General features: G+C 40.2%; 1 protein-coding gene across 3 annotated transcripts; it reads right to left on the bottom strand.

Annotated features, from left to right (window-relative positions):
- Nucleotides 1-4,738: 4,738 nt before the first annotated feature.
- On the bottom strand, nt 4,739-10,666 carry cchcr1 (coiled-coil alpha-helical rod protein 1). Of its 3 annotated transcripts, none has more exons than XM_028422547.1 (19): nt 10,332-10,666; nt 9,779-10,073; nt 9,518-9,685; nt 9,269-9,386; nt 8,913-9,107; nt 8,533-8,843; nt 8,329-8,443; nt 8,063-8,173; nt 7,610-7,753; nt 7,400-7,510; nt 7,040-7,146; nt 6,841-6,953; nt 6,674-6,746; nt 6,426-6,544; nt 6,142-6,330; nt 5,671-5,772; nt 5,392-5,522; nt 5,188-5,314; nt 4,739-5,109 (listed from the first exon to the last, which is right to left on the bottom strand). In XM_028422547.1, the coding sequence occupies exons 1-19, from the start codon at nt 10,399-10,401 to the stop codon at nt 4,946-4,948; spliced, it is 2,763 nt and encodes a 920-aa protein (XP_028278348.1). In that variant the 5' UTR covers nt 10,402-10,666; the 3' UTR covers nt 4,739-4,945. The 3 variants fall into 3 exon arrangements, with proteins under 3 accessions (XP_028278348.1, XP_028278349.1, XP_028278350.1); XM_028422548.1 differs by having other exon boundaries at nt 8,533-8,696; XM_028422549.1 differs by having other exon boundaries at nt 4,999-5,109; nt 5,188-5,237.
- Nucleotides 10,667-10,976: the final 310 nt, after the last annotated feature.

Here is a 10,976-nt window from a genome sequence, read left to right as displayed (position 1 = left end):
CCACGATAAAACCTTTCATGTTCCTTCTCCTAATGCTCCCTGCATGCCTGTATTTATGGCTCAACTTAGAGCTACAGTAAGTGCTCTCAACATGGCATCTTATAACTCAGGCCATCATTTTAGTGCTCTCTCACTTAGAGATCAGATCTGGGCCATTTTGATCTTTTGTAAAGATATATTTCTTTTTATTGTTTTGCATATTTTAACCTTATTAGAAGCAGGTACGATGCCACTATTTGAGGGCATTTACACTTGTACAACTTTGGCAAGAAATGTTAGCTAATTGCAGTGCTTTTAATCTAGCTGATTTTGGCCCACTCTTGTAAACTCTTCTCAGGAATTGTGACTTGCTAAATGGTGGACACACAGAGTTAATCACAGTGTTTATGGGCCTAATGAAAAAGATTAAGTGTGTATATTGTGTGGCACCTGGCAAATTTACTGCATAGATAATTAGCACAGTGTGAGCTGCTCAGTCATAAGTAAGTTAAATACAGTAAACGAGTAAACGATGCATTATGCCTTCATAAACCATTAACTTCTTTACTGCAGTGTTAAGACAGCCTTACTTAAAGTTGTTCAGAAGCAAAAATATAAGGGAACACAGTTCAGGGAGTATGTGACAGCTTTCCAACTATTTATATTCAAACACATAGCAGCTACTCTGGAACAGAAGATTGATGAATTAGTGTGCTTTGGCCTTATTTCTTAAAAACACTTAAACTTGACTTAAAGGTATTCATTGTTTGCAGATGGTGGAACTGCTTCAGTGTATACCACTTTCTCTTTTTGCCTTGACATGATGAACACTTGTCATCATGTATAATTAAAGAGTCCATTTCACCAGGGGGGAAAAACACTACTTGTCTATAACTTTGTTGAGGCTGTAATTAAACCACTGCTCTCAAACTAAATAAATAAATAAACACATAAAGAAATATTGATAAAAAAAAGCAGCAACAGAATCAACTTGGTGTTTCATTGAACAGATTGCTCACAAATGGAAGAAAAGGAAACAAATGAAGGTGTAAAAAATCTGGTAATTAGACAGCCTTATTTGAACAGCATGTTGGTAACCAGAGGGAACTAAGGTGCAGCGGCACAGATGAATATTAATGGAAATTTGATTAAACATTCCCAAGTCTTTAACTGAATGTCCCGCAGGCAAAACGCTTACAGAACAAAACAAATTAGCCCGGCAATTTTAATTATCGACATTCTGTTTTTTCAAACGTAGCTTTGTCTCGTTTTTCTGCCCGATGAGATTTCAACAACAGATGTTTTAAAAGGACACAGCTAACGTCGGACTCTGTGCCCCCTTTGGCTGACTTTTTCTAGATGTTCCCCATAGTTCACTTTATTTTTGAAGCTGTGCTAACACTAAGTGCACACACACGTTCACTACAGGATATTTAAACATCTGACATTTCACCGCTGACTCAAATATTAAATTAGTATTTTCTGAAAATTGAGAATATAGTTCACAGTGTGTGGCTGTTTTTCCCTTTGGTAGAAAACATACACTAATAGCTGAGGCTTTAAAAGAAATGGTTTCTGTCAACATTTTCCCCAGATAAAATACAAAGAAAGGGGGAGACCGATGGATTTTTAAATGCATGTTAAATGCTTAGCAAGGTTCCCAATATACATAGCCATATAAAATGATAAAACTGAACGGGAGGATGCTGTGACACTGATGGTGCTGGCTGCAACTGACACAAATACAAAAAAGCTTCTTTTTAGACTGAGAGATTCAACCATTCTATGAAAATATATGTAGTTATTTCAAGAGCAATGCCATCAACATCTACTGAGTGTTAAAGGTAACCAAACATGACTGAAACTTTGACAGGTAATAGTTAAATTAGGGGAGATGTTGCCTTAGTTTCCTCAAAGAGACACGCAACCCCGCACATGTCAAATGTATTTTCATCTTTCAGAGCAAGTAAAACACACACACAGGCAGTGTGTTATTTATTAGTCACTTGCACTGTGGTAATGACTAAAGAAGCATCCTTCACATTTGTTCATTGATTCATAAACACCATCCACATTTCAAAGCCATGTACCAAATTACAGTGATCACCCCAAAAGGGAACTGTAATTACAATTACAAACAGGTGACTGATTGGCACAGGTGGAGACTTATCATGCATGGATGACACCATGTTTACAATTTGCTTCAAAAACTAACCGTATGCTGACACACGCTGTTCCGTGACAGAGGTCTGGCTCTGCTTCTAAAACGGTGCCGAAAAGGGACAAGTGGTAAATAATAAGTGTTAAGTTGCTGCTTAATCAGAACCCTGAGTGCAGGAATATTTTTAGTTTTTCACCTATTTTGGTCTGTGCTCAGAGGTCAGTAGCTTACCCTGCAGCATGATGACACCAAAGCCAAAACAAGACAACTCTGCCTCATCTACAAAGTGGACAGTTCAGTCCACCCGAAAATAAAATACAAAAAAAAACAACAATGCCCTGCATGGCCTGCATCTATAAATAGGGTTACTTGGCTGCCTTTCCTCACACTGCTCTTCTGTGGCTGCTGGTTTACCCTGTAGCATGGGTTGCCACGGCAGTGCGCAGCCGTCATCCAGGCTCTCATGCAGCTCCAGTGGTTGACAACCCTGACTTACTGGATCACATCAATCCCAGTCATTGCTTCCAGTTGCCTCTGACCTCCGGCCTGCAAGAACTTTGCAAAGATATAAAGTGGACTAACCAAAGGCCCTGCCCTGGTTGAGATATCTTGCAGCTTGCTATTGTCAACTCCAAACATAAAAGGGCAAAGATATTACATATTAGCAGAGGCAAACAAAAGGGATTATTGTGAGTTTCTGTATACAGTAGTATGTCTCAAAGTGAACATGGTAAAAATGTCTCCAATTTTAGGGATTTTTATGGTTTATTCCAGGCCCTGGCTGCAGCAAACCTGAATGAGGACTGTCCCCAAGAGGACTCCACTTTGAGGACATGTGGCAAAGTGTGACACAAAGTGTGTTGCAGGCTGTGCAGCATGGGAAGTTTGACTGTGCACTAACGCACACTGACAGAAAACTTGAAAAGCTACCAGCACTACATCAGCATACAGTGATCTAGCTGCAATAAGCTGGTCATCTGGGACTAACATGAGACAGTTCTCCATACGGTGAACAACAGCACTCTCTCCTCTTACCAGTCCCAAGGTTACCATTACCTTCTATGTGGTATGTCATAAATATTTGATACCATGTCATAAAACAATTACTGTCAAATTAACCAACCAACGGTGAAAGGGCAAAAGTCATTCCACAGCAGAGAGAACCTTACAGGTTAATACAGACACCATAAGAATGTCAGCAAGTACCAGGTTCAAAACCAGAGGCACAATGACGCAACAAGAACACCACAGTCATAAGTAACATATGACAAATTGCATCAGTTGGTTCAGCAGGCTGTCTCTTGTGCATCTTTTTTCTTTTTTCGTTATATTCCATTAATTCAGAATTGGTAGTAAAATCCGTCGGGAGCCCATTGATTGTTTTTTATTACCTAATTTATTTCATTTCTTGTCTGGAATGCAATGCTCTGCTAAATTATTCATCACTTAACCACCATGTTGTCTGGCTGCTGTGCGTGCTATCGCTCCAAGACATATAAAATACATTTATTTGGTCTGCTTATTGTTAACATTATTTTTTTTTCACACTTGGGACACAGAGGAACAATTTTGAAGAAGTTGCCCGGTAAAATCATTCATGTTTGCTATTTGTGGAGCTGAAAAAATGTGCAGCATTAAGTGTTGATATTGATTAAAATACACTGTGGTAGACAACAGAATAATTAAATACATGTGTAATATCCACCTTCACTTACTTAGCTATACAGGTAAGGAAAGCATGTTGTTCGTCAATATCACAAATGATGTCTAATAAGTAAAGTGCCCTTTAAAAAGTAGTGTCCAAAATCATGCTGGACACCACTGTATGCACTGCTCTCACCTTTGACAACATCGCCCTCTGCTGGTTTTATACACGTAAAGTACTTCAATTTTTCCTGTCTCTTCCATCAACCAACCTAAAAAAACATGTCTGAGTTTGATTCCTGCAATACAGAGTGATTTTTTTGTGCAAGAAGCTTATCAAATGCAATACAAATGAAAATGTTCTTATATTTGGCTAGGTGCTGCAAGAAAAAAACCCAATGATATTCCTTTAAAGAACTTCATTTGATGCATCCATCCTCTGCTCACCATGATGAATCACCTCTCCAGCACTGAGTGCAGCCCCGCAAATTATTTCTGATGATTTTAGAAAATAGACTAGAAAAGTCATGACTTTATTAGTATTTTCACTGTACCGTGGTCCTCTGTGAGATTTTTTTTTTTTAACCTAGAGGCTTGAAACTTTGAACTGCTGCAAAATTTATTAGCACTTATGACAACATGACAAATAGCACAATTATCTGGTTCATCATGATGTTTATCATCATCAATCCTATGACTGCAAAGTCATTTTAAAACTGACCTCTATAAATGGAGCTTCAAATAGAAAATATTGATTTTTTGTAATATGAAATCTTATAGATCTTTCCCATTGTTCATATAATATGAAGAGAAACATAATAGAGGCACCAATCATATTTTAACTCACATTACAAATTTAATATTCTGACCTGGCTCCATAAACCAAATTAACTCCCTAACAATTATCTATGCAAATGTTTATTTACAAATGTAAATATTGTTGAAACTCAAAACTTAATAATTATAAAAATACTTTATTCTTGGTTACACATTAAAAATAGTATGCCAGTCTCATCACTGAAATCATATTAGTGTGTAATGTATGTCTCTTTCTGCTTCTCTTTTGGCTCAGTCGAACTGTTCTCTGTAGCTGTTTCTCTGTCCCACCTTGTGTACAGATTAAAGGTGTGTTTGCTGGTTTCGGTGACTCATCTTCAGGTATCAGCTGTGCAGGCTGCCTGTGGATGGTAGCACACTGTCACTCGCTCCCTCCTCCTCCTCCTCCTCATCCTCCTCATCCTCCTCCTCCTCCGCAGACTCCTCAGAGCTGTTTACCACTGCAGCGCTGAGAGTATGGAGCTCCTCCAAAACACACAGGAGTTTTTCTGACAAGATACAAAAAAGAACTGTTGGTCGGTGTAAATGTTAGTGTCTGACTCATACAAAGTTCAGTTCTTTCTTACCATCTGCAGGTAGACGGACTGTTTCTCCTATAGAGCAGGTCCCCTGTTTCCTGGGAGCAGAGTTTGGCAGAAGAGTAGTGTGAACTTTTTTACACTCGCTTGACAGCCCTCCTGCAGCTACCGTGACCTGGAACAGATTCAGGTCACAGGACACAGAAACAAAAAAAAATCCCAATACTGTTTTCTCCTTTAAAAAAGTTATACCAGCAGGTTTTTGTCCTTCGCTGTCTCCTTCAACTGTGCATTCAGGGCTCCCCTCTTTGTGCTCTGATTCTGCGTCCTTTCTTCCATCTCATTCTGTGTCCTTCCTCTCTCAAACTGCCGCAGTGTCATGACTGCAAGAAACAGTACAGACAGAAGCCACAGGGACATGCTGTTATATACTGTGTAAACAACTTTCAATTAGATCATGGCCTGCAATAAAGATATGACTTCATCCCCCTTTGTTAAGCTGCTGAGGCAGTGTGGTGCTAATCCTACTACCTGCTTTAGTGTGTTCTCTCCTGGCTGTATTGACTTGAAGCTCCATCTCTCTCAGCTTCTCAGCACAACGGTACTCAATCTCAGACACTCTTTCCAGCAGGGCTGATGAGAGTAACAACACATGCACCATCCGTCAATACAGACTCTCACACACTGAGAAGGACTGAGTCTAATGCTTATTTGCATGAACTTCAGGGGATTAAGTGGGTTTTATTGCATCTGTTGGCATATTTTTATAGACAACATGACAGACACTAAAGCAAGGTGGCAGTAGGATAAAGGTCAAGAAAATCACTTCTACAGCTGTATTATCTTTTGAAATTAGATAAACATTTCTTGAGCAAAGGAGAAATTAAAGAGCTTAAATTATATTCTTGTATTCTACTATAAAGGTGGAGATCACATGGGTCTAGCATGTGTTGGCCTTTCAGAGGAGGGCTGTGTTGCAGCTTGAGGTAGCCGCTGTCTCACCCTGCTCACTGAGCTCTTTCTGGCTGAGCAGCTCACAGTGGAGTTTCTCCAGGTTGACCTTGCTCTCCTCCAGCTGGACCTGAATCTGCTGCAGGCTCTGCTCAGTCTCCTCTCGTTGAGCTACAGCCTGTCGCACCTTCTCCCAGCTCTGCTCCAGCTCCTGCTGCTGCTGCCTAACCTTACTCTCATCTGTAGAGAAAGCTTGATGTAAACATATACATTGCCAAAATTTAAAACTACAACAGGTTGTATAATAATAGACACTGTGGGGGGGGGGGTCTCACATTGTTCTTTCAGGTCAGCCAGAGTTTTCTCAATGAGCTCAGGGGTTCTTTTAAGCTCTTGAGCGAGTTTGTCTCTCTCTTCACACACCAAACTGTGCTCTGCCTGGAGGTTTCTGATGCTGCAGGGCAACAAAGACAGGAGGGCAGTCAGACAGAGAAGTACAGGAGCCAATGCATGTTGTGTGATGAAGTTAGCCAAATGTCTTCAACATGACTTCTTACATGACTTTGTAAAAATGTAACTGTACCTGTAAGCAGCCTTTTCTGACTGTTTACAGGCCTGCTCAACTTTCTGGAGAGCCACCTTCCTCATGACCAAACCTGAAAACAAATACCTTAACATTCTTAGACAAACATCAAACTGAGGCACAACTATAAGCATATTAACCTGCTATTTTATTTTATTTTTTTTTACCTTGGATTGTCTCTACTCGTCTTTTGGCAAAGGTAAGCCTCTGTGTAAAAGTGTTGAGCCTGGACTTTGCTGCATCAACTTCAGCCACTTTGCTTTGAAATGCCTGACTGAAGCTGAAAGGCACAGAAAGATGTTTGTTGTAACAGTTTGCCTTTTTCTTTTTAATTGCAAAGTAAATCTTGCTTTTTACCATTTTTACCTTTGCACTGCCTCTGTCAAAGTAGTAAGTTCAGCTTTTGTTTTCTGGTTCTGTGATGTCAGCTGAGCATTTTCCCTGTAAGCCTTTGCCAAGTCCTGTTTTAATGTCTAGAAAAAAAAGCAGATAATAACACTAATAATTACACAGATCAGTTCTTCTCTTATGTTTCATGTTGGGAATATCTGTTCCCAGCTGTGTTGGTCTTAAAAATCTTTAAATATCTTTTCATGTAGTCAGCATCATCTGCTGTGGTAAAAAATGTACAAGCATGTATCACTTTCCTTAGTGGACCCAAGTTTTTTGTGCATCATCACATTTTCAGACAGCCACGTAAATCACATCAGTGGTTCAGGTACTAACCTCCTTTCCCACTCTCTCCAGGTCCAGCTCAGCGATCCTGTCATGTAGACTGTGTTGAAGAACATTGGCCCGGTGGTGCTCCTGCTGGAGCTGCTGCTCCATGGATCTGAGCTGAAACACAGTTTAACACAGTACTACACGTTACACACAGTTTCAAACACATAGGATGTGATTGAGCAGTGGTAAAATGACAGATGACAGCATTCATACTTCTGACACAAGTTTATCTTTTTCTCCTCGTAGCTCAATGTCTTTTGAACGCAGTTGGACACATAACTTGAACACTTTCTCTCTCCAGAGCTGAAGCACTTGAAGTCCTTCAAGTCCATTCTTCACAAGTGGATCAGTTGAAGCCTGTGTAAAACACGCAAACACACATAAACACAAACTGTATGATGAGCACTGATAATTACTGTTAAAGCTGACGTATTTTAATGCATATAAAATTATTTAAAAATGATGTGTGTTATTTTATGTCACTTTTCAGAAGTACCTACTTTGCTTTAAAGTATGACATTACAGAACAAAAGTATTTAGCCATCAATGAACTTCATATGTCTACCAGTAAAGACAACTGAACCTCGATAACAGTAGTAAACAATTCCCACTTGTCTTATGTTATGAACACGGTTTTGTACAGTACGGTATGAAGAACACACTAACCTTCTTCACCATTTTCTCTTCTTGAAGGGCGAGTATCTCATTCACAGAGTTGAGCCTGACTGTCAGAAGCTCTGTGGTCATCTGAAGAGCTGCTTTCTCTTTTGTCAGCTTCTACAAAAGGTCCAATGATACATAATAGTGTACATTAAATAATACGCCTATAACTCATTTGCTTCATTTTCCAGGTATAATGAAAAGAACATTTACAATAAAATTTCTCTGCAACAACTTTACATTACAATCAATTCTGTTTGTATCATCTCCACCTCAACGGTTTCATTTAATTGGTCCTTGTCTCCTTTCTCTGGGGCAAGTTGGCCGATGTAATTTCTGAGGCTGTGCAGTGTTGCAGATTGCGTCTCAAAAGCCTGTCCCATTTTGCTGAAAGATAAACAAATAAAATCAGGTGAATCTGGCTACCAAGAGATTTAAATGCTTCACTCTATACAGTTTTATTACAGACATAGCACCTTAAATGGTTTTTCAGCCCATCTCTCTCGGTGGATACGTCCATCAGAGTGCTTTTTAGCTGCAATACTTCTGAGGTCATCGATTGAAGTCTGTCCTGTAGATCCTTGTTTGCTTTTCTTACGGCACTCAATTCAGCACAATGGGATGCATTCAGGCACTGCAGCTGAAAGTAGGGAAAGGCAAACATGGTAATCATAAAACATGCAGAAATAATGAGGGAATACCTTATTGGTCCTGAGTGAGAATCCTTCACTTCCTTCAGTGCTAAGAAAAATCCGACTTTTCTCAGTGTTCCATCAGAAAAATCTATCTATCAGAAAGAGCTGGTTTGTATGGTTTATGGTGGTTAAAATATTCTTGCAGAGATTATGCAACACACCTCCACCTCCTGTTTTTTCTGCATTTCCTTCAGTTGCTCGGATAGTCTGAGAGTCTGTTGCCTGGCCTCCTCTTCAGCCTGCATCTTGCACATTTCAGCCGACAGGGCAAGCTCACGGGATTCCTCTTTGCTATTTTCAACATCTCCTCTCAGTTTTGTGATTTCCTCACTGGACTCTGCCTTCAGTCTTTCAAGCTGCAACAAACAGATACATTAAACATCAAAGAAGCTCCAGTCACAGACGTAGTAACAGTGAAATTTAAATAAATAAAGTTATACCAATGAAATGCCAGAGTACAAAGAACACAAGATGCAGACTGCCAAAACGAGTTAGGATGTGTAGAATGTCATGTCACCTGTGATCGTATTTTCTCTTTTTGTACATTGCTGAGATTGAGCTCCTCTCTCATTTGGCTGAGTTCAGTCTTTGACTTAGATATTTCTTCACGCATTGCTTCCAATTCATTGCAGTGTCTGGGGCAAAAAGGTTATATCATATTAAGATTGTCCAAATGTAATCAGTGCTAACCTGTAAAAGCTGAAGCTGCATATGGAATGTGAGTAACACAAGCAACAAAAAAATGCATGCATAGCAAATCCCTCACCTGTTCAGGGTGATGTCTTTGTCTCTCATTTCTTCCCTGTATCTCTCTGCAGTCTCCTTCAGGGACTCCACCTGGCCCTTCAACCTCTCAGCTTTGGCCATGTGCTTTTCTGCCTCCAGCCGCCACTCTGACTCCCATCTGGCCCACTGTTCGCTTTCCCCTGTATGTCTAAGAAAGAGGAGCTGTTTATATGCCTATATTACCACCAATATGACAGAGAAATCTATTCCTGATGGTACTAATCTAATCACATAGAGATACCTTGTCCTGAGATGTGACAGGGGATCTCCAGAGGTTCTTCCTCTCATGCTTTCTCCTTGTAGCATCATGATCCTTTGATTTTCATTCCTCAGCTCCAAGATCTCCTGTTGGGCCTGAGAGATAGCAAGCCACGGACTGACAGGACTAGGATCCACTGACGGTCCTGATGTTACGCCTGGATTTATCCAGGACATGGCTGGTGGTGCTGTTGAGGTTTGAACGCCTCTGTGTGCCCCAGCAGACTGGATACTTGATGCAAAATGCGATGGAGGTATAAGGTCCTCCTGGATGGTCTCTAAACATACAAAAAGTGCAAATGAGTGATCGTGTATAAGCTAGTGCAGCTAATGCTAGTTCCCGGTGTCACAATAAGCTTTTAAGTTATCAAGATAAACACAAGAAACTCTTTACCTATACATACTAACGCTGTACATTATTAACAACAGCGAAGACAAGTGCAGAGCCCAGCAGAGCGTAAAGACACAGGACATGCTAATGTTTGGTTAACTTAATACTTGTCTAAAATTTCAATCGAGAAGGACAAAGAACTTACTTGAAGCGGCTGGTGAGGTGAAGTCGGTGGGTACTATGAGCTTTTCTTTTGCTAAATTATGTCTCTCCATATTCTTCAAACTTGCAGTAAATCACACCACAAACAGGAAACAGAGAAGTTGTTTTGTTTTCGCGTTTATTCTCCCGCGAGTCTCGTCATTCTTCGTTTCCGTAGTTACAACGACAAGCTCGAAGCTGTCAGTGTGTTTCTTTTACCCAATCTTGTATTCAGATTACTTATAACTTACATCACTTACACTGGAGACGTGCCAGAATTATGACTTAATCATAAACCTGAAATAAATGTAATGGTTTATTGAACTACCTACACCGCAATGAATCACGGGAAGGAATATGGAGCTGTCTTTGTATTCCCTGAGTTCGGACTTGCAGGCTGTTCGTTCTCAAAGACCGCCTTAAATATCGCCTTTATCTCACCTCTGCATTGCCGCTGATTGTGCATATTAGAATGCAGCGTCCCCCAGGAGGTGGGATACACTGTAGCACAACACAGCAGCATCAGCCTCCTGAAAGACTGAATTCGGGGCATCATTAAGGAACAGTAAATACACATGGATAGGGCGTGTGCGTTTGATTGGCACACGGTATTTAATGATAGGTGCTCTCTGTGCATATTTACTATAAT

This window comes from Parambassis ranga, chromosome 14 (genome assembly GCF_900634625.1).
Source record: "Parambassis ranga chromosome 14, fParRan2.1, whole genome shotgun sequence".
Lineage (NCBI taxonomy): Eukaryota > Metazoa > Chordata > Actinopteri > Ambassidae > Parambassis > Parambassis ranga.
This window is presented reverse-complemented; position numbering and strand designations above follow the sequence as displayed.